The sequence below is a fragment of the Atractosteus spatula genome, chromosome 7 (genome assembly GCF_055471065.1).
Source record: "Atractosteus spatula isolate fAtrSpa1 chromosome 7, fAtrSpa1.hap1, whole genome shotgun sequence".
NCBI classification, from domain to species: Eukaryota; Metazoa; Chordata; class Actinopteri; order Semionotiformes; family Lepisosteidae; genus Atractosteus; species Atractosteus spatula.
In genome coordinates, this window is record NC_142712.1 from 32,289,396 (window position 1) to 32,313,903 (window position 24,508).

General features: G+C 42.6%; 2 protein-coding genes across 2 annotated transcripts in view; one reads left to right on the forward strand and one right to left on the reverse strand.

The window, feature by feature from the left end:
- Positions 1 to 2,641: 2,641 nt before the first annotated feature.
- On the reverse strand, positions 2,642 to 7,657 carry rps10 (ribosomal protein S10). The gene is made up of 6 exons (XM_088921744.1): positions 7,613 to 7,657; positions 6,541 to 6,690; positions 5,301 to 5,475; positions 4,555 to 4,632; positions 3,051 to 3,106; positions 2,642 to 2,725 (listed from the first exon to the last, which is right to left on the reverse strand). The coding sequence occupies exons 2-6, from the start codon at positions 6,688 to 6,690 to the stop codon at positions 2,684 to 2,686; spliced, it is 501 nt and encodes a 166-aa protein (XP_088777870.1). The 5' UTR covers positions 7,613 to 7,657; the 3' UTR covers positions 2,642 to 2,683.
- Positions 7,658 to 16,593: 8,936 nt separating this feature from the next.
- The window catches only part of pacsin1b (protein kinase C and casein kinase substrate in neurons 1b), a 101,232-nt gene continuing 93,317 nt past the window's right edge, over positions 16,594 to 24,508 (forward strand). Inside the window, exon 1 of the mRNA XM_088921745.1 lies at positions 16,594 to 16,716. The gene's annotated coding sequence lies outside the window, so the exon portion shown is untranslated. The remainder of the gene's footprint in view (positions 16,717 to 24,508) is intronic.

The window sequence follows — 24,508 nt, forward strand, 5'->3', positions numbered from 1 at the left end:
GAATTTTTTTTTAATCTGTATTCCTGAAGTAGAGCTTTTTTTGATATTTGGACTGTGCATATACATGAAAACTCTAAACAAGCAAACAGATCAGTTAAGTTATAAATTAGCTCTGCAGATTTAGAGATCAGCTGGAATGACAAGGAGAAGATACTGTTCCTCCAAGACCTAGGTTGGGAACCACCGGCATAGACTACACTTAAGATATGGAGTAGTTATTGAAGAGAAGTATTTCCGTTAGATCTGCGCTCCATCCACTGTCAGTGTTTTCCTTTGACATGAATGCTAGGAAAAGTGCTAACCTTTATTGCCTAACAAGGTGTTTAAGGTTTGCCACAATTTCTGACATGTCTTCATAAAGGGAGTCAGGGTTACTCTTATATTATTAATTAAATGGTGTAAACAAGATCAATAAGCTGTACTTCAAACTAGTGGGGTAAAAAATGTTTTATGACATGTAATGCCTTGTGTGTTTAATGATGTGGTAGGATGAACAAACTAAGGAAAAACCTTAACTTGTCTTTGGTATAACCTACTTTTTCCTCACATCTGACGTATTTCAAGCAAACAATAGATAACATGTTAAAAGATAAATAATTCCCATAAAGTTAACAACAAGGGGGCATTTGGCCCATCTAGCACACTTGGGGCACTATACTGGGGCATTAGGACCTACATGGACTGCAGGGTGAGCACCCCCTGCTGGCCCCAGCAGGGGCTATACTACTTACTATACTTTACTGTAAACAGGCGCTGTCCTTTGGATGAGACGTAAAACCTAGGTCCTGACTCTCTGTGGTCATTAAAAATCCCAGGGCATTTCTCAAAGAGTAGGGGTGTAACCCCGGCGTCCTGGCCATATTTCCCATTGGCCCTTACCAATCATGGCCTCCTAATAATCCCCATCTATGAACTGGCTTCATTACTCTACTCTCCTCCCCACTGATAGCTGATGTGTGGTGAGCGTTCTGGCGTACTATGGCTGCGATTGCATCATCCAGGTGGGGCTGCACATTGGTGGTGGTGGAGGGGAGTCCCCATTACCTGTAAAACACGTTGAGTGGAGTGTCCAGAAAAGCACTAGATAAGTGTAAGAAATTATTTTAAGTGTCTCTTTATTCATCTCCTACATATGTAGTGGTAGCCCTGCTCCATCTGCTGGTGAACAAAAGGAACTACAGTTCTGGGACAGAAGTGGCAGTAAGATGCAACTGGTTTCACTACCAAATTCTCAAGCTGTACTCAATTTTGGTCATTCCTACTCCACACTCCTCATTCATCAGTGTTCAACAAGTGGAGAGCTCCGACACGGTGCTCCTGCTGTTAGGACTGTGCTTTCAGGATGGGGGTGATATTGTTGCCAACAGGGTACAGGGGAAAGATCTAAACAGTTTTAGTACATTTCTTAAAATAACTGGATTGCAATCTCTCAAGCCAACAGCCAAGAAGGGCACATCTCACAGTACTTGATTTAAGAGCACTGCAGCACTGTACCCCCTTCCTCTACCTCCCATGTGTTCTCTCCAACTCTGCTTGCATTTGGATGGTGCTGTTCATCCCTAACACACAGGACAGCACCCACTACCTTCACCAGTGCAGTGCTGCTCAAAAAGCAAGGACAGAGTGGAGTTTAACTGGGGTCAACACTCATTCTTAAAGCCAATACCAGGCACTCTCACAACAAAGTAGTTAACGTCTCATCTGAAGGACAGCACCCTCCTGCAGTATAATGCCCCTATACTAGGAATTTGGAACTTCTGGTCTAGAACGAAGAGCCCCACCTACTTACCCGCCAACACCGTCTGCCCAACTGCTCCACTATCTCAAAACACTCATCATGGGGAGAACATGAGACATTGCCCTACACACCTCCCACCTACCCCATTACAAAATGAGGAACGGTATAGGAAAGGCTCAATGCTCTCACTTAGAAGGATGGCTCTGTACAACCACCTACCCCGTACTGCTTCATCCTGGTTTCTGTACACAGGCTGGAACTGCTGCAACCATCAGGTCTGGAGAGGAATTACTAGTTGGCATTTGTGACTTCAAAAAACATTTCCCATTACTTCATATTGGCCAAGTAAGTTGATGGCACTCAGATTTAGAAAATGATATTAATGTAATTCCTCATGTCTTGTAGACAACAGTGAAGTTTCACTATAACAAGCAACGCAGAACACCACACAACACCACACATTCTACAATAGGTCCCCCCAAAACTGCCTTCCAAGTCAAACAAGCTACAGACTGAATAAAAGATCTGCATTTTTAAATATTGATAAGCTCCGGTTCATATAGGAAATCAGAGCCATAATCTTAATCTTCACTTTATTAGCCATATGGCTTTATTAGCCATATACAATTTCTTGCATTAGGAATTAGTCCTTTTGCATACCCCAGCTTGCTCTCCATGAGACACAGACACACAGATGGGGAGAGAAGCTTGGGGTCAGCCATTTATACGGCGCCCCTGGAGCAGTTGGGGTTAAGGGCCTTGCTCAGGGGCCCAACAGAGTAGGATTCCTCTGCCGGCCACGGGATTTGAACCGGCAACCTTCCAGCCACAGGCGCAGATCCTTAACCACAGTGCCACCGCTCCGCCCCATGTATCCCAAAAAATACAGGAACCACAAAGAACTGAGTTTTTCACAACTTTATTGTACAGAAAATGAGTGCGCAATTACTGAGGGGCCTGTCCTCGTCCACGGCCAAATCCACCTCTCTGCAAGTAGAAGGAAAAAGGCAATTAGTCACATCCTCACCAACAGCACCTTAGGCAAAGGACACACAACACCTGGCTCCAGATGTAGCTAAGGACTGCAAACCATGAACAGCTTCACCAGTGCTTGAGACACTGTCTTGCCCTCTCCGTTGTAGAAAAAAGCAACCACATTCCCTCCTTGCCCCTGTATTTCTCAGAACTACAGTGAAAGAAAAAGCCCAATCTGAACCTGCAAGTCGAGATTTTTTCCACGGGTAAGAGGAAATACCGGACTCCCGTGCTGTGCTGACAGAAGAGGTGGGAGAAGAAGATAAAGCACACTTACGAACTGGAATTCTGTAGCTGCTCCAGCACCAGCCTCTGCCTTCTTGTCAGCACCAGCTGCAGGTGGAAACAAGTCAGGTTTCAGGGGACAATACTGACACCAGATATCTTTGATTCCTAGATAATGATTCTGATTTTCATGTTTTAAACAAGGTATTCTTTCTATATTTGGGTAAAACATGAAAACTGGAATTGTGACTGTTCTTGAAACATGCACGCGTCTGGGATTCAGATCAAGATGATTAAGAAATTGGGTATTCATGGGTTTTACTTCTTCCAGTTGAACGAGTTCATAAAGTTTAGTTTTTTCATGTGCAATTAATATTGCAAATCGGCTACTAAATCCAAGTGTACTAGAACAGGGAAGTGACTATAAAGGATGTAATCCTTGCAATGCTTTGAAACTGGTTTTAAAGATAAATCATTTGGTCATTTTGTATATTAATTAGAAACTATGCTTAATAAACAACAGTTCAGTTAAATGTGCATATACATTCACTTTGCTAAGGATATCCAGTTTGTCAATAAAGGACAGTTTCACCAAGTTAATATGCAGCAGAGCTTCAAAAAACTGCACTATATTCCAAAGAATAATTATGCGTATTCATGTAAATGAAACGGTAATGGCCATTACATACCCCAGTTACATAAGAAAGTCTAGTTAAACCAGCAGACTTTTTCTGAATGCTTTTAGTTCATGCATCTGACAGAATTATCTACTAAAACTTTATATTACAAAGACATTTACCCAAATGTCTTTATTCTACCCTAATCTTCCAGTTTTGAAAAAAAGCACTGGAAGCACTTGCCCAAAGTTATAAAGGTGCTCAAGTTTAAGTGAACCCAGTTATTTTACCCCTAGATGGAGCCTTTGGGGTCAAGAACCCAGGGAATTAATTCTGTAGAGCAGGGTTGTCCAACCTTAGTTCCAGGGAGCCCCAGTCCAGCAGGGTATATAGGTCACCATTAATTAAATCACTGAAGACTCAGAACAATTTTATGATGATCAATTTAGGAAAGTTGTTAAAGTAATTCAGAGATCATCTGGGATCTAAATCTGATGACTCTTCAGCCCTCAAGAGCCAGAGTTAACCAGGTAGTTACTTGACCTGTAATTTGCAGGTATTCCTTTTCAAATGAATGTTCCAAGCGAAACAGTGGGGTTTCCTGAAAACGGCACTATAAACAAAACCGTTTCATGTCCTTTTGCTGTTTTCTCTCACCCCAGCCGAGAATCAGAAGCTCTGAGCGCTAAGCCATACGCACACTGTGCTGCCCACTTCTGATCTGGCCAGCCTCGCTGTACCTCACCCAGGTGGTCCTTCTCTTTTAAAGGTTGCGACCCCCATTACAGAACTTCTAATTGGGGTCCCATCTTGGAACTGGCCACTTAATCCGGATGGGCTGCATCAGTGAGCGACCAGCCTCTTGCTTAAATCAAACCTAAAGACTTGAACAAAGGCGTGCAAGGTGAAGGCCAGTCCAGCTATCAGCCCAGTACTCACGGGGTGCTGCCGAGCGCCTGTACGTGTCCCTGTCGGCCTCCCCGCGGGCCAGGCGAGCGGGCCTCTCCCCTTCCAGACCTGCCAGGAGAGAACAGCACGACTCCTCAGCACTTTCAGCCTCAAGGCATCACTCCCCATCCAGGCAACAAAGGTACAATTTAAAGACTCGCAAAAGACAATTTCTGCAGCTTAACCAAGCTATTTGACTATTTTACTTCTCATCCTATAGCTATTTCACCATACATGTAATCTTATTTGATTCCCCAATCTTAAAAATACAAACTACTATCTACGAACTACACCGTTATACAATTCAAACCATCCAAACCCACCTCCGGCTTAACCATTTCTTAAATCTCATAATGACCCAGCCTCAAACCCCGTGCTTACAGAGTTCAACCTTCCCGGTAACGAGCATCTTTACTGGTTGAACCAATGGGGAGGCTGTAAGTCTGATCTGTACTGGAGGCGTCAGGTCCATTAGGCAGGACTGGCATGTATTTGAACAGGTCCAACACATACAGAGCAGCAGAAATCCCCGAAACGTCTGAGATTGCAAAGATGTCCCACTCCTATATGTGCCTGACATCGCTTTGCCTTGGCAGTAAACAGAATACTACGAACTCACCAGGCCTCTAGGTGTTGGTTTTTAAGAGTGGTCCAAAGTCCTGGGTAAGGCCTCCTTTACAAATCAACCTCCTGTCCTCCCTGGAGCTAATGTCCCTTTCCGAGACAACAATGCCTACCTTTGGGGCGTGGCCTGGCGGTCTCGGGGCGCGTCTGGCGGCGCAGGGTGGCAGGAACAATTTCGGGCGGCAGGTGCAGGAAGTCCCTCAGGTACTGGATCCCCTCATTGGTCAGGTACCAGTAGAAGTGGCGCCAGGCAAACTGCTCCTTCACATACCCACAGGATTTCAGCGACTGCATTGGGGGGGACAGAGAGAACTAAGAAGCGGGCACTTCAGTGTAATAGGTCCCTTTTCCTAATTAAAACTATGACAGCACGGCTAAAAACTATGACTCTACTTAAGCCTGAGTGAAGCTCAGCTACCCGTACGGATATCCCCACCACAATCATTCAGCCACTCAAAGATGAGGTCAGGACGGCAGTGACGAGCAGCACTGGGGACTGAAGCATCTCAAGGACTCTATAGATCAATCAGCCTCTTGTTTCACGGAAGAAATCTTAATCTGGCAAGGGAGCAAAGGACCTCTTCACATGCAGATCTCATGTTTATTTTTTTACTGACTGCATAACAAAATATCTAAACTAGAATCAACAACTTCCCTACATCCCTTACTGAACTGCGTGTAGAAAAAGGCAGCTCCAACCCTGGTCCTGCAGAGCCCCAGTCCTAAGTCACCATTAAATCTCCAGAATTCAAGGCGCACAGTTCTATTCATGAACAATTACCTGCTTGATTCATCGCTAGTTTCCCCCATCTTTAGAAACAGGTGACCTAATTGGATCAGGGCTCTCTGAGAACAAGGCTGGACACCCCTAATTTAAACAATTTTAGCGACTCACACATCCCTATTAAGAAATTCAGTCCTCGGATTCAAAAGCATTTCTCACAGTGTAATTTCAACAGACAATACAAACCCAAAGGCACAGAGCCGTTACAACAAAAATATTACCAACAAGAGGCCGTCTACAAATGCAGCCCATTTGGTAGCTGACTGGTTGCAGATCTCATCCAGGCACTTCTTCAATGAAGCCAGAGTTTCAGCGTCAACATGGCTGGGCTATTTGTTCCATACTCCCACCACCCTTTGTGTAAAGACGTGCTTCCTGTTCTCATAAATCCATTAACTGTAATCCAATGTGCTACCCCTACAGCACCCATATAAATGACTGCAAACTCATGCAACCAGACCCTGCCTGCCTGAACACCAACAGGACCTCACACCATGCGCCTATAACGCAGGCCTGTTTAAAACCAGAGAACCGCTTCCTCAGCAGAGCAGCCCGGGGGCCAGCCTCACCTGCATGGCCTTCATGACGTGGAGGTTGGGCACGTTCTTGTCAGCCAGCTCGGGGTGCTTGGCCAGGTGCACATCCTTCTTGGCCACCATGACGCCCTCCTTGAAGAGGAGCTCGTAGATGGCAATGCGGTTCTTCTTGGGCATCAACATCTGCAGGGCACAGAAGAGCACAGGCCGGTGACTTTACCGCAGTGAGCTCATTTCAAGCCAGTTTGCAATGGTAACGGATGTAAGAGCGCTCACGTATTTTACGACCCATTTACTCTGCAACTGTTTCACCGAATTTGTGACAAAGTGATTAGTGTTAAAGTGACAATTAAAACACTTGTCTAACAAAGCGATAACTATCGCAAAAGGGGCCAGTTTTCGCCAAAGGCTTCAGCATCTCCTACTACGTGGAAAGACCTTATGTATTCTCCAAGAACTCCCTCCATAAACACACAAGAAACAGAAGGGGCTACATCAACACTGAAATGGATTCCCAACAAGCAGTTCAACACGCCTGTGCAGGCCTAGGTTTATGATCTAGAAGAGTAAAGCTACAAAACACTCCCAATGTGTAATGTGTAAGCAATACGCGAATTTTAATCAACTCCCGAGTAGGTAAGGAAACCGTATAGCATTTCTAAGACTTTTAACACGAACACTCACGGGGTCTTTCAGGACCAGTATCCAACAACAGCAGTTTAAGCTTTGAGAAAGCCAATCGGGCCACAGAACGTAACCTGAATATTAGTTCTGATGCTGCGATTACCAAAACCCCTGCACTCCTTGCAGGGAAAAGCTCTACTATTTTACGCATCGGGTATCAAATCGCTACTGTCATTGACCATTTATGACCTTTTTCTTTTCAACATTCAACCTACTGTGCATGAGAGAGGCCTACTGCCTGGACACCGACATCACCCGAGCGTTTTAACAACCATCTGGAAACATGAAGGCATTTTTTGAGAAATAATCAAATAGTCACATCTGTGAAATGCAACAGGGGGCTTCAACGACACTACAAATGATGATTTCGTTACGATGGTGAAGATATAAGGCAGATAATCCAGCGAGATCAGTCGCCTACCTCTGCAGCTTGCTATGAGATCGGAGCCGGAAAGGAAGGAGCATGCGCACAGCGCATATTTATACAACGGGAAGTGGCGTCTGCCGTAAGGCCCGGGAGAATGCTGCGTCTCGTGCATAGGGGGCGCCATGTTGTACGGAATAGCGAACGAGGTCTTTCTTTATCGCAATTTAGTCAAGAATAACGCCATGCAGAGATATAAAAAGAGCAATCAAACACGTACAAACAACAATCTGCATCGATTAAAACCAGTTAAATAAAAAAATCTATCTGATGGAAGTAAAATACATAAACCAGGGAGTAGAAAAGCAAATAACTCTGTTCAGCTGTTCCAAGGATTGTTTTTAACAACAGTGCCGGAGATTTCAGCGAGTCTACTGTGGCATAAGAATAAGTAGCTCATCTAAATGGGCATGGTGTGTAAGACAAGGCTTCAGCTTTGTGGGCCACTGGAAAGTTTTCAATGGAAAAGGACCATCAGGACAGATGTAGAAGATTACATCTAAACGACAAGGGCTCTAGCTGTTGTGGTACAAGAATCCCCAATGAAATCCAGCAACATTTAAACTAGAAGCAGGGGGGTGGAGCCAATGAAAATCCATTAGGAAGGTACACGGAGATCAAAGACCTAAGGAGAACCAAAGGGAAAACTGAACAAAGAACCAAGTCATACAGTACTTCTACCTGAGTACTTAGAATGCTTTTTGTTATGCTTAACATCTGAATGCTTTGATGCTTAGTGTTAGAAACAAACTAGATGAAACGCAAGCTGCCGCATTAGCAGGTAATCACGATGTAATTGAAAACACAGAAATATGGCTAACTGAGTGTGATGGAAGAGGGCCAGCAGCCATATCACCCTGCAACTCACAACTGGCAGCCCACTAAAGCTCAGCAGGTGTGAGCCTGGTCAGTACCTGGATGAGAGACCTCCTGGGAAAAACTAAGGTTGCTGCTGGAAGAGGTGTTAGTGGGGCCAGCAGGGGGTGCTCACCCTGCAGTCCAGGTGGGTCCTAATGCCCCAGTATAGTGAGAGGGACACTATACTGTAAATAAACGCCGTCCTTCGGATGAGATGTAAAACCGAGGTCCTGACTCTCTGTGGTCATTAAAAATCCCAGGGTGTTTCTTGAAAAGAGTAGGGGTGTAACGCTGGCGTCCTGGCCAAATTTCCCATGCCTCCTAATAACCCCCCTCTATGAATTAGCTACATTACTTTGTTCTCCCCCCCCCCTCCCACTCCGACGGCAGGCAGAGCGACGCGCCGGTTGGAGTATTCTCAGTCGCATTTAATGGCAACGTCAGCTCAAAGACTTGGTTCAAACTTGGTGTGCCGACAAGCAGACCCTGCTGATGCGGGATTAACACTAGGAAAGAGAGAGAGAGTGATGGAGGAGAATGCAGTATCATCCTATACACTCTCTTCCAGGAAAGAGAAGAGAGCACAAGCTGTAGATTTATATATCGAAAAGACTGCTCAGGCTCAGAAATGTAAACCAGAGGAAACAAGAGTCTTCTAAAAATCATTCCAAAGGTATAGGAGTTTGCTATAGGCTGCCAAAAGCAGATGTTGATTGTAATTTGACACTCTATAAACAAATGAGGAATTTTAGTGCAAAAGATGAAGTCGTTTTTTTACGGATGATTTTAATGTTTCACACACAGACTATAGGAAAAAGAACTATAGGCATGTCAGCAGCAGAAATTGAATTGTCCACATGTTTAATGACTGGTTTCTTAACCAGCCTGACAAAACACCTACAGAGGACAATGCTTGTACATATCTGGTCACGACAGACAGAAGCAAACAGGTTGAGAGAACCATATGGGACCTGTGATCATGATATGGTGTACTTTGAACTATATTTTGGAACTGTGACAGGGATAAAGAGAGTTAAACAGGAGATAGGACAGGTAATGAAATCACCGGGAAACAGTTGGCTACAGTATAAACTGATTTGAAGCACAGAACAAATTTATCCCAAAAGTGGGTAAACCAAAAGCTACAAAATGTGTCTCAAATAGTTCAAAGCATGTAAGAGAAAAGAAAGAGTCTTAAAAATGAAAAGGAGTACAATTAATTGCAAGCACACAAAAGGAAGGCCAAGAAAGGAATTGAAATGAATATTGCAGTGGAAGCTAAAATTAAAATATAAACATTTTCTTTCATTGCTACAACAGCAAAACAACTGTCAAGGGTGAAGTAAGATACAGTATATTTGGACCAAAAATGGAAACATCTACAATACAAAGGGAATGGCTGATGTCTTAAATGTGTTTCACTGAGGTGTTCGCTAAGGAATAAAGTCAACAATATACCTTAGGCAGCCAAAAGACAAGCTTCTGTATTAAATAATATAAGATCAGAAGAGGCAAATATATTCTGGGCACAAAAAACACTCAGGATATAAAGTATTCCTGACAGGGCCTGATGATTAACAAACTAACAATTGTTCTCAAGGAATCTAGAGACGTTGCTCACGAGACATTAAGGCAACTCTTCCTACAGACGCTGAAGACAGGGGTGATAGCCATGGACAGAACACTGCTAATGTAGTGCTCATCCATAAGAAGGCTGAGAAAACGGAATCAATTCTTTTTAAATTTGACTTCTATTAATCTAAGGTAATGTAAACAGTTAACATGAACTGAGAAAAGTTAGGTCTTGCCTAACTTAAGACAGAGCATGTGATATGGCATATTTAGATTTTCTTTTGATAAAGGTCCTCATAACGTGTATGGGGGTGTACAGATTTAGAATTTGTTAATTGTTTGATATACTGTATACTGTATATAGATTCCAGTATAGTTAATAAACAAATCCTATTTGCAAATCAAATTAGGAGGTTTAGCAAGCACAGCAGAAGCAATTAAAGACATTCAAATATATTTAGATACAATTCAAGAGTGGAGTAACGCCTGGCAGATGATGTTTAAAGTAGACAAGAGCAGGTTTTGCAAACAGGTAGCAAAACATAAACTATAAGTACAAAATGGGAAATGTTTTAAAAAAGACTCCTGTGTTTATGTTGGCACACATTCTAGACAATGTGGGGAAGCAATAAGCAGACAAAAATTAGAATTTATAGTTACAATGAAGAATGAAAAATGTAGAATGTAAGAGAGAGAGAGACGTTATTTGTCATATGTACATTGTACATTGGGATTCTTGTTCAAGATGTTCAAGATGTTCTGTTGCACAGTACAATAGACAGCACTTTCACACAATGTGCACACACACGTTTCAAACCAGTTAATAAGAAAAAATGATAGCAGTACAATAAAGCACATCAACATACAACTGGTAGGACAGAACGACCAACACACAGGACGATAGATACGTGGTGGCCAAGAGGAGGTGCACAGTGAGGAGGTGCGTTGAATTCTGAATTTCAAAGGATGTTGTGTTAAAAATGTATGACATTAAATAAGGCAATTGTGCAATTGTGATCTTCTTGTTATAGATATAATACTGCAGATCCAGAATCAGTCAGAGCTGAGCATCCAGATACTGTACATTCTGGGGCTTTAAGGAAATTCCTACACTTGACAAGATGGAGGAACAGAATCTCTTTAGTCTTGAACAGAGAGGACTGCGAGGGGCCCTGATATAGTGATTGAAAATCCTCAAAAGCCCTGACAAAGTCAGGCCAGCAGGTTTCTTCAGAATGAACAGTGAAACATAAACCGGAGGACACAATTGGAAACTACATGCAAGTGCATTTTAAACTGAGAACCGACGGCAGTTCTTTACTCAAAGGGTTGTGGGAGTGTGGAACAAGCAATCCAGCCATGTTGTCAAAGCCAGCAGCCTCAATGTAGAATGAGATCCTAGATTCATTAGTTACTTGGATCAGTTAATTACCAGCTATCAAACAGGCTAGATGGGGTGAATGACCTCCTGAATTGAATTTCAACTAATTTATAGCCATCCATGTTGGAATTTCAACTAAACAGTGCAGTTTTGTATGGTGTGTAAAATTATCTTTCAAAGTTTGTAAATGACATGTTAGCCTGTAAGTAGTATAAAACTACAGCACAGGCCTTTACACTGTTATTGGGTTTAGATTTTCCATAAAGTATTAAAAACTATTACATGTATTTGTTTACTTTTTTAATCAATAAACGTGGGTACAAGATGCAAAGATTCAAAATAAAAAACCACCAAAAGTAAAAACACCTTTGGACAATTTTAAGCAACGGGTGTGAACTTTGCTAAAATAATTTTGTCAACATTTCTGTTAGGTACTGTAGGTAGGCAGTTGGAAAGTTATTTCAACTCGAACCGCTAGAGGTCAGCATACGAGAGTATTTGGACACGCTGCTGACGAAAACGTAAGGAAAAAAAGATTTACCGCGCATGAAAGTGGTCATCGGATTCTTGTATCATTCACGCATTTAACATAATAACGTTTTTGAGCTTAATTGGTGAAGGTTATGTTCTGATTTAGATGCTTCTCAATGATTTAAAAACCTGAAAAGAGGTTTATGCTCATTTGTCAGTTGAAAAACTATTTTATCCAGCTCGGGTGACCTGCTGGTGTAGAATCACTTACAGTAGGATCTGTGCCTCAGCCAGAGCCGGTTAAATCAGCAACCTGAGGAGACACAATAAAAAAACAGCTGTCTTGTCCTAGCCAGCAGATGACATACTGTAGCCATGGGTGTCCACTACCAGGCTTGCCCAACCCTGCTGTATTCCTTGAGGGGGACACAGGGGAGAGCTAGTCTGATAGTCCCAGCTTTCCCACTGTGTTCTTCATCTGTGCTCAGAAGAAAACACTGACATGTAGTGTGTCCCACTGTAGAAAATAGTGCAAAATTTCCAGAATACAAATTCTGACACAGAGGTGATGCCTGGAAGAATTACAGACTCTCACATTGAGAAGACATGTAATGCTGGAAGTGATGTCTGCAATGTTAGAACTAGATTTTGTACTATCGCACAGATGTTAGTACATGATGACATATGTGTGGATTTCGATATTTAATCTTTCACTTGTAAATATCTACGTGAAAAGTTAGCAACAATACAATTCTGCTTTTATACAATACAGGGAAGTGTGAGATGTATTTCAATGTGCAGGTAAAATCTTTACTTTAACTGCCCAATGCTCAGCAACCAGCCGCCCCTGATAGTGCAGTATCAGGGCCGTGCCAGTGCAGTTCTCTGCTCTGTAATCAGCACTGCTCACTAATTAGTCCTTTCCAACAGCTGCAAGCTTCCCAGCCTGGCGTGAGCCAGTGTGTCCATGTGCATTCCAACACTCTCCCCTGGCACCTGCAAAGAAAAAACCTACAAGGTGATAAGTTTACTTGGCCATTGCACCTGAAGAGAACCCCTGAAAGGATCAGATGAAGCAAGACCATCAACAGCATTTGAATAAAAACGGTCATTCTGAGTGCTGCCTGCATGCAGTGGTTAGCATTGCTGTGTTGGGGCCTTGGGTTCAAATTCAGACCTGAGGTGCTATCTGTATGGAGTTTGTATGTTCTCCCTGTGTTCACAGGGGTTTCCTCCAGGTGTCCCGGTTTCCTCCCCTAGTCCAAAGACATCCAGGTAGGTTAATTATTTTCTGGGAAACTTGGCCCTAGTATCTGTGTTTGTGTCTGTATGTACCATGTGATAGACTGCTGTCCCATCCAGGGAGTATCCTGCCTTGCATCCATTGCTTGATGGGATAGGTCTGGCTTTCTGTGCCCCTGAAAGGGATGAAGTCATTAGAAGATGGATGGATGATAAGATTTCCAATTATGTCAAAGTTATGTCAGTGTTCAAGAAAGGGGAAAATTCAACTGAAGAAACTACTCAGGGATCTGCTGTACATTCCAGGCGAAATCAGCATAAAATTCCTCCCGGTCCATCTAATTCCTCTAGTTGAAGAGCTTCTCTCAGAACCCCCATGTGGGTTCAGGCACTCGGGAAGCACAGCCAACAGGATTTTTGAAGTCTTTCAGTTACAGGAAAAATGTAGAAAAAGAGACCAACCCTTCTGCTGCTTCTTTAATCTCACAAAAGTGTTTGACTCTGGTGAGGCACAAGAAGATCCTCCTGATGAATGGTGCTCCTCATGATAATATACGTGCAGTGGTCCTCAAGTATTCATTCAGGATTCATTAAAGAGCCTTTTGAAATCCAGACAGGAGTTAAACAAGGGTTTCTCACCTCCCCAAGCTAGTTTCCAATATTTCTGAGCAGCATGCTCATTGGATTGCATACAAGCTCCCTCCTGGGGGGGTCAGATGACTTGCTGAATATACAGCAAATTACTCAAACTTCAAGTCCAGTCCAAAACTAAAACCACCCTCACTTTAGTCACCAAACATCAGTATGATGCTGCACTATAGGCCTTGTCAGAAACATATCAACACCTAAGTGCAAATACATTTACTGAGGTGCATGAGAAGATGGGACTTAGGCTTAACATTCAGAAGTCCACCGTCTGCCAACACTGAAGCTAAAGGGAAGGTTTACTGCACAGTCATCTTTCCTTCATCGCTGTACAAGAATTACATCTAATTATTTGTGTACATTATAAACAAGTTTACTTGAACATGTGCAAATACATGCCGAACCAGTCATTGCATCATGGGCCTGTTCTGATGGACAGTCAAAAGCGACCTACATTCATCTGTATATTCAATTTATACCTGCTGTACTACAATCAGGCTTGTAAATAGTTGTTTAAAACCCTGTAATAAAGGCTCATTGAAACTAGCTCATATCTGACCGGCAGGCTTCTCTGGAGCTTGATCACAACGCATGTGGTGACCAGAGAGTTAAAGAACACCACAGGACAGAGAGCAGCCCCCTTTGATTACAATGGGCTTTTTGCAGCTGCTGCCCTAACGTTCTTTGACAGAAATAGAAAAGGCTTTTTTATTTTGCACTGGCACTCTCCAGGCAGCCATGACATCAAGCTAGCTGCTCCAAAGAACAATCATTTCAGAGCACTTAGAACACAGCGTGTGGGGTCTGGGATGCCTGATGGGTAATTTAAGCACAGCCTCCTTGTGCATCTGACAGGGAAAGTACACTAGCATTTAGCTCCTTTGCCTTTATACAATCTGCAAAGATGCAAAGCTCTAAAAAAACCTGCTTAAAAGTTTACAAAGCCTAGATCCGAAAGAAATAGCCCTCCAAATTTAACCCTGGCATGTGACCCTGATTACTGTATTTGAGAAACATAGGGTTTTCCTTCAACATGCTCAGAGACTTGCACAATTTTAACATGCTCTGTGTAGCATTTGGGGTGGCACAGTGGCACGGAGGTGACTGCTTCTATATCACTGCTTGGTTCCTGGGTGTGATTCTAACCTGCAGTGTCCTCTGTGTGGAGCTTGCATGTTCCCCCCCACCCACAATAGACAATAGACAAGGCGTTTTCTGGGTACGCCTTGTCTATTCCAAGCTGCCAAGACATGCTGGCTATCCTTCCTTTCTCTGTGGCCATTGTAAAGGGTTTTGGAAAGAGAAATTCCCTTTCTTTGTGGAATTTCTAGCATTCATACACCTCCTGCAGTAGGAATCCCCGATTCTGTTCCTGCATGGCCAGTTCCTGGTTTTTCTTCCAACCGACCTCTCAGCTTGTCTAGTTGTTTACTTAACTGGATAACTGTGGGACTTCAAAACAGACTACAAGGTGTTTCATAAGCAGCTATCCTCTTAATTATGTAAAGTTGTAAGCACTTTTTAAGTAATCAAAAGCAAAATTTCTTGAGAAAAATATATATGTAGAAATAAGAAAATAATGAAGTTGTTTTATTTGATTAATTACCAAGCTTGGAACAAAAACCAGTGAGTTTAAAATCCCTGTCCGACAGGGTTAAGTAAAGGAATACACATAACATGCTAGTTTCCCTTATCTTCAGAATCCATCCACCTGACAAAAGTAAAAACGTTGGGAAAGAAAATGGTCCCTATAGTTTAGGACCACAGCAGTTTAAAATAATCCAGCATAAATATGCTGTGTGTAAACTTCAGTCATAACAATGATGCTTACATTAATTTTGTCAATGATCAACAAATATATTTCTTTTCTGTTTATGGATTGAAAAACTTACACCGACAGTAGTACCTTAGATTACGGAGGGCTAACAATGGAGTAATTAACACTGAATTTACAATTAAAAGTAATATGTATTACAAAGCAATATAATGACCGTTATGGTCTGACCAGACGACAATAGAGGCCATTTGATTATCATACAGTTATTAAGTGGTATTAAATAAAGTCTCAAGAGGAGCTTTCTAGAAGGTTTCATGAGAGACAGAGACCCAGATGAAAGCAGCACGTTGCGGTTGTTTATAGCGTAGCGGATGACAACAAGAAAGAAACCCTAAGCTGTTGTTACATAATTATTCAGAAGCGTAACCTCTTTAACATGCAGAAGGATGAGTAGTTAGCAGACAGCATTTCGTAAGGATAGTAAAGTGCGGCGTATAGAAATATGTATCTGAAATGATCTGACAGAAAAACATAACATACTGTCTATATTTCAACAATGAAGGCTTATGTAAGTTATTAACACTTTCTGCTTCAAACTGCATTATTCTAACCTTGTATCGAGCACACGTTGATCACAATGTACAGCGAATTACTGTATGTATACCAATCTGCAGGCAATAACCTTTTCTGATTGTAAATAATGATTAACAGTAATCCCTGATATTGAATCTGCATTACAGCGACTGTATATCAAATTAATTCTGTGGGCTCCCATTCTCCTGCTGCAACTATTATTATCAACACCCATATTTACTAATAACCGTTCTAATAATATTAATAACACTATACTAGATTACATCGTGTACATATCCGCACATCAATTTTTCATTTCTCTGTTTTCCTTCCTCGTGAAAAGCGGCTCCTTCCATGGCTGTAGCTCATCCTGTCGGTTATTAATATGTAACAGCAGGTCTTCCAGTAGGACCGGCCCCTGTCTATTTGTGTATGCGTGATACTCTCAGCCCACTCGCGCAGCGCGTTCCTCGCCAGCAGCGGATGCAGAGAGGCGCTTGCAAACACAGGGTCACCTTCTGTCACTGCTACGAGAGAGACAAGCCCCCAACGGCTCCCGGTCCGGCTGGATTACCCCAAACAGTAAGTCGGTAATGCAGTAATGACAGGAAAACGTCTGTATTAAACAGCATTTCAGTCTACATCGTTCATAAACCACCGCTCAGTGCTTAAGACGATACGATGCAGCATTACTGTAGTTCGCCTGCTGGTTTGTGTTTCGTCTGTATTGTTCGTTCAATTCGCGTAAAAAGGCTTGGTCTCCGCTTCCTTATTGCATGGCATCTCAGTCAATATGTTTGAATAATAAGGGTCCTCACCGCTCAGTATCCCGTTAGTTTTCGGGGTTGGTGTATACGGTCGATTGATAGTGACTTAACCTTGTGGCTTGCCACGCGAGCCTTTCCTTGTTGTTGTTTCCCTGCTGGAGGTACAAACCCGAGAATTTCGCGTCGGTCGGTTTTTTTGCGTACGTGAAGCGTATTTCTTTTGCCATAAATTATGGCGATTTATGTTTTTACAATAAGGGAACTAGTGAAGGGATTTTTTTATCGTAATACGTTAAAGATATTTCGGTTATTGTTGTATATGACGTGATAAACATTGTAACAGTATGAGCAGGTCTTGCATAGTGGAGAAACGAATTTGGAGGAAACTTGTGATGAGGCTATACCCCAAACGTTGTCTTGACTGTGCACCATACGTGTTAAAGGAGTCAATAATTTTTAAAAATCAACTTGAAAATGTATTTCCGCAGTAGGATTTCACGGCACCCAAATCATGACAGAAGACATACTGTAGCAGTCCGGTGAAATGACGTGCGTTTCAATCCTGTGATGACAGCAGGGTGCTGAGAGCCGGGGCGCTGGGCAGGGAGCGTTCCGACAGCCCCGTGTTGAGATAGCGAGATAAACAAACCCGTTTTGCAGGAGGAGGAATAACCTCCTCCAGCTTCAGTTCAACTGCAGCAAGTACAGGGTGATACCACGGGGTCATTTAATCTGTCGGAGTCGGTTTCACATCGTCAGGGATAATTTTTAAAGGTTTTTACACAGTGTACTCGTGCGACGAAATCATGCAAGACAGTACCTAAACTGAAACAGGACATTATTTTAACTCTCAAAATGTCGAGCTGTTATTAAAGTAACATCTTAATGTACGGTTTATGTATTATGTATGAATTACTGTTAATGAATTTGGTCTATAGTGTTTATGTTGTAATACAAAAACGTACTAATTTAACGCTCATTAGACCAGTAAATAAAGGCTATTAGTTGTCTGAATTAAAATTCTAACTCTGTAATCAAAGTATAGAAAGGGAGATTGAGTTATGCACAAGGTGTTGACACCGACTAGGTGTTGGTATTTTTTCTGGTTTATTGTATTTATTTATCTGTCTGACCACAGCCAGCAATTGCAAGCCAGCAGCAAGATGATGCCCCAAAGAGTTTTTGTATTAAGCATATCGTGTTTTTTCCTGGGGCGATCCAGTGTATCGCGTACATCCAGTACATGAGAGGCTCAGAAGATCTCAGGAGAGCGGTAACGGGTGACGTCATCACGATGCTGTGGTGAATGGCAATTCGCGTGCAGGAAGCCCTCATGACAATCCAAAACACAGCTCACTTTAGGTCTTTTTCTATGAATGATCATACTGTTGTAATATGGAATTTCAAGTGCAAATTGATTATTTTTTTACAGCATGAAACGTTGAAATAACAGTCGTTATTGTAGTTTCAAAAATAATGCTAATTGTACTTTTAAGATTATCATAATACCCTACTACACTATCTTGTACTGCCTTTTATTTGTTCTAAACAGGAGTACAGCAGTAATTCTCTTAAATGTATTGTTCAAACTTTTAAAATATATTTATTTCAAAACAATACATAGGGGTAGCATTACTGCCTCGCAGCACTGGGTCCCTGGGTTCAGTTCTAGACCTGGGGTGCTATCTGAGTGGAGTTTGCATGTTCTCCCTGGGTTCATATGGGTTTCTTCTGCGTCCTCCTGTTTCTTCCCACAGTCCAAAGACATACTGGTAGGTTAATTTGCTTCTGGAACAATTGGCCCTGGTGTGAATGTGTGTGTTTGTGTTTGTGTGTGCCCTGTGATGGACTGGTATCCTGTCCAGGGTGTACCCTGCCTTGCACCCATTGCTTGCTGGGATAGGCTCCAGCTGCCCCATGGCCCTAAATTAACAGAAGCGGATAGAAAATGGATGGATATAAGGGTAGCATTGAATCCACAGTACCAGATTCCTAAATATAGATTTTGAGAGGTTGGGTGTTTTACAACCCCTCTCTCTGTGACTGTGAAACAGCCTTCCTAAAACTGAGACTCTCAATCTGTTGTCACTTTTTAAATTGTCTTTTTAAAGTGGTTTTTATAAAGGGTCATTTTACAATATCCGAGTAAAGAGTGGTAGGCTATTTGTCCTTGATTTTTGCTGATATTTTTATTTCTGTGGTGTGCTTTGAGATGTGATGTAAGAATAGGATATTTGACTAAGAACATCTACTGACGCCATCCAGATGTTTGAATTTTTGGGGGTTTAAGTCTTCAGAGAGAAACATGAGTCTATTAGGGTGATACGTGCAGTGGAACAGGCAGTGAAACAGGTTCAAAAATGGAGAAAGTCCTTGCGGAGATTGTGCTCTAGATTGGATCAGTTCACTTCCAGAGCCAGAACGACTGGAAGAAAATTAATCATGTTACATAACACAAGTTCGCCCAGAGGGAGGGAGCATTAATCAGCACAAAAAAGGCCAGAAAGATAGGGCTTTATTAAAAACGTGCCACTTCCATCACAATCTTACCGTATCTCAGAAGAGCATTTCGCTCTTTAATCTCTGTGGCAACTGAATTTAAAAGTCCTCTGTCATATGTTCAAGGACCTAGGCTGTTTGGACTTAATGGATGATTGTGTGTATCAGCACTTTAGCTCCAGTTTGTTGAACTGGCAAATACAATTACTTTCTCATTGATTGGTCCTAGTTTTGTACCAAAGAGCATACATTTGTCTTAGCTTTACATTTGTGCTGATAAACCCAGTTTTCAACCAGACTTCGGACATTTTCTTCAGTCCTTTGAAGTGAGTAGCCCAGGAAAGGATCTTCTTGGAGACTGGCGCCCAGTCTTATTTTATGAAATACCTGGAAGTCAAGAAGGCTTAGGCCTATGTGAGGCAACAAAGAAAAAAAACATTACTCCTGCTCCATCACAAGTTCTGTATTGCCTAAGAGCACACGAGGTCCTCAAATATAAAAATAAATTCTAGGAAGTTGTGTTTTGAAATATGGCTATTCCAACCTGAGGAAGGGGGAGCAATGTGTCTTTAACACAAGAGTTATGGAGCAAGCAACACAATGTTGAAGAAACTGGGCTATATACACAAAAGGTGAAAGGGTTCACTGCAGGCAAACAAGAGGAATTGCTGAGGATTTTTTTTTCTTAATTTTGAGGGCCACTGCCGTGTACTGTATTTCTCTGAGGATCTGTCCGAGGTCCTGAATCCGTTCCCTCAGTAAGGGCTGCTGTGTGGGAACTTTGCTGCACTGGAAAAACTCTGGAGGGCTGGGAGGGGGAGTAATCCAATTACAAGAGATAAAAAGACGCTGTCGTGCTGCTGAACTTCATTTTGCAGACTCCACCTTGACAGCTTTGACCTCTGCAGCGCAGGCAGTGTCCCTGTAGCACTGCTTTGTCTCTACAAGTTCTTGATCTCAAAGCTGGCATTCCACTGAAGTAGGTGTTTTACTGTGAAAGACGTTAATAGAGGTGGTTGTCAGCTCCCCGTGCCTTTAGCCAGGGCTCTCCAGAGTTAGCATTCCCTGAGTGTGACCTGCCAGTGTCACAAACTGTGGCAAACATCGAGTCAGTGCCTATCTAGAGCTTACCTTTTCATGCTAAGCCTTTCATTTTAGAATGCTTCCAGTATATTATCTACTGATGACCCCCAGTGTAGGTGTGATCGCTGTATCTTAATCGGATACATATATAATCTAAATCAGAGTGAATGGGAAGGTCTGGATGAGAGCTGGGAATCTTGTGCCAGATTTGTAGTTAAAGCACCAGACTGACTGGCCCTAGTTTTGCTGAAATGCAGATTGTCTTTTAATGTCATTTCATAAACCAAAAAAAGGGTAATTCTGTATGCTGAGTGTCATTCCACCCATCCATTATCTGAGAGCTGCTTGTTCTTGGTAAGGGCTTCAGTATCCTGGAGCCTCTTCTAGAAGAGCAGGGTCCATGGCAGGACTACACTCTGGATAGGATACCAGTTTGGTGCAGAGCAGACCTAGAAGTACCCCGTGACAACTACTAGATGCCCAGTAACGTAGCCAGCAATGCAAATGAGGAGCGAACATGCAAACTCCACACAGAAGGCACCCCAACCCTAGATCAATCCCAGGACCGAAGAACTATGAGACTTCAGCTCTAGCTGTGACACCACTATGCCGCCCACGAATGTCCGATGGAAAGGTCTAGCAGATTTCTGAACATAATCAAAATGCATTTAATAGTTATGCAGTAGAGTGAAATATATGAGACAGTATCATATTGCATAAATCCTGAGTTTCAGTATGATTTTTATAGAAGATCAATTGAAAAATGTGCTGATTATCCAGTAAGCCATTGAAGACAACACTGCAAGCAAAGCATGCCAAAATACTTTTAGCCAGGGTTTGGCCTCTCTGTGTTCGCACGGAAGATTGACTCGGAAATGATCTAAAAACTCCTCTCAAGAAGTGTTTCTCATAGTAGTCAGTCCACGTGTTAAATGACATTCTAAAAAGCCACAAGGAGAGAACTGCAAAGAACATGCACAATAGCATCTGCAGAAAGGCTACGAGCTGAATGACAGGAATCTGCGAATGAGACGAAAGCTGCTCTTTAAGACAGGAGGCAATCAAGAGACATGACTGAAAGAATGACTGAGAGTGGTCGGCAGCTGTTCGTAGCTGTTTAAATCATCAATAAGAGTGACGAGCAGTGTGTTCGACATTCTCTTCCCACTTAATTATGCATCCTTTCTTTAAAAATAATGGCATGACTAAACAGGGCTTCCTTTCATTAGTCTCAAAGGAACACCTCATAACTGAAATGTTGCTTCCTATTCTAACCCTTGTTGCCAAAGGCAAATTGATAGTCGGGTTCAAGACAGAAGGACGGTATTTGAACAGGTTAGGAGCTGTTTGCACACAGCCAAGTGTGCAGAATCTTGTGTGGAAAAAAGCACAACTGTTCGTAATGTTCCAAGCCAGTGGGGAGAACACTGCGTTGGCAGTAAAGCGAGCTAACTAGGGACATGCACAGTGAACTCTGGTCATGCAGGAAAAAGTGCTTAATCAACTGAATATTTTATTAGTGATGGTGGTGCAGTGGTTATCATTGCTGCCTGCTGGGGCCCTGAGTTCAGTTCCAGATGTGGGGTGCTATCTGCATGGAGTTTGCATGGTCTCTCTGCTTTTGCATTGATTTCCTCCAGGTGCTCCAGTTTCCTCCCACAGTCCAAAGACATACAGGTAGGTTAATTGACTTCAGGGAAAGCTGGCCTTGGTGTAAGTGTGTACGAGTCTGTGTGTCTCACCTGGATGTACTGGTGTCCCATCTAGGTGTTTGCAAGAATAGGCTACAGCTCCCCCATGACACTGAATTAGATGAAGTGGTTAGAAATTTGATGGATATATGGCTCTCTCAATTAGCTGTATTTCTACCTCTGGAAGAACTGGCATATGATCTCTATTCAAGAGCTGAGCACGTTTGGGAGATCTGGACACCCCTTTTCACTTACATTGAAAGTCACCTTTCTTAATTCAGTCAGTATTTTTTCTTTGTAGTATAATTTTGGTAATGGAGGGCTGTGCAATTGTGTCCCTATATGCCATAACACATTACTATTTAGTTTATTTCCTTTTGTATCAATGGACGATGATGTGATTTTATTCTGAATGATGGGCATGCTGTAAATGGACTACTTATTGTTACTGTTACTGTTGAAAGCAAATTACAAAGAACATTATAAAATGTGAACAAAAGAAAATTGATGGATGAACGGACTAGGGAGGAATACATTGGTAATGTGCTGCCTCCTATTCAAAACCCCTCTGAAATAAGATGTTAGAAATGTCTCTAATCACACAAGCTATCCCAGTGAAATCCATCTGGACCAGTCTCACTGAGCCGGTTTATTTCTTACGTTTTTATCATTTTTGTTAGCATTCGGTATGCAAATACAGCAGCAGTGCTTTTAAAATACTGCTGGCTTTGTTTATCTTCATGATGCAACACCCGCTGCACTTTCTCAAGTGAAGGTTTCTGGCGAAAAATTGGTCTTTTATTTGCAGCTTGTGTTCTTGATGGTCTTTCGTCAGCTCTCTCGTTGGCAGAACAAAGAGACTGGAATTTGTGATCCAGCACGCGTAACACACTTGTCGGGTTCCCACTGTCTTCATACAGTCCTTGAAGTCGCAGTTGAAAGGGTGGTGGGTGGTGATCTGCTGGATGACTGCAGCAAAGGGAATGGAAAACACTCGCACACGCAGCATAATGCAAACCGAATTTATAATCCACGTCGTGTTGACAAATTTGCCTTGGTTTCACAATTAACAGCTTTAGATCAATAAGCACAGCAATTGACTGAATTGTCGTCCAGTCATGCAGATTTGCCAAGTATTTTTTTATTATATGCTGCCCCCTGTTGACGTTTTTACATCAGGGGGAGAAAGAGGACATGCAGACAGGTTCCTGCCACCCGCCCAGCCATTCAGCTGTTGACATGCTGCATGAAGGAACGGGCTTACTTTCACTGACTTCCCTGCAAAGCTGTCTGACCACCAAACACATTTCTGGGGCTCAGCTCATGCCCAGATATCGCAATCTGTGCTGGAGACCCTGAAGCAGAGCTCAGCCACTTCTGTGTATCCATTGCAAAAGACGAATACTTTTTCTGTGAGATTGCCGGTTACAGGCTGGAAAAGCAATTCGGAGAAGCTAAGTTCTTTATGCATCGTGCCTCTTCCCTGAAGGAGCTGGAAAAAGGCAAAACTGCTGCTTTTCAGAAAATGGCCGCTATCGTTTGGAATGGTGTCGACCCCAGCCCTGAGGTGTGCAATATGTTATGGGTAAGCACAGGGTTAGTTCTCCTAAATATCATGCTACACCTTAGGTGTTTTTTAGTATGGTATTAGAACATGCTAGATCTTGAACCTGTGTGTTTTTAAGCTGAGTGGTAGCATTGTGGTGCAGTGGTTAGCATTGCTGCCTTACAGCGCTGTGGCCCTGGGTTCAATTCTTGACGTGTGGTGCTAGCTGCATGGAGTTTGCATGTACTCCCTGTGTTTGCATTGATTTTCTCTGGGGGCTCCAGTTTCCTCACACTCCAAAGTCATACTGGTAGATTATTTGGCCTCTGGGAAAAGTGTACCTGGTGTGAGTGTATGTGGGTCAGAGTTTGTGTCTGCCCTGTAATGAACTTGCGTTCTATCCAGGGCGTACCCTGCCTGGTGCCCATTGCTTGCTGGGATAGGCTCCAGCTCCTCAGTGACCCCGAATTCGATGAACCGGTTAGAAAATGGAATGGTGGATTTATAGCCTGACTTGTGTCAGGAGTTGTAGTACAGTGTGTTTGAAAAGACTCACAAAGAGAAGCTTTTTGGCGAGGTATTCAATGGATTGATGTTTCATCCAGTGCTGTCTTGTGGCATTAAGAAGAAAATAAGAAGAGTTATTTTGTAGTGCTTCAGCTGAAAACAGAGCTCATAGACTGCCAACTACTGGTCTTGAGCAAGACTACAATTTACAGATCTGGAATCATGTTCTGCTGTTTTCTGATTGCTCCTGCCACTGGAGCCACTTTGAGCAGTAATTTCTC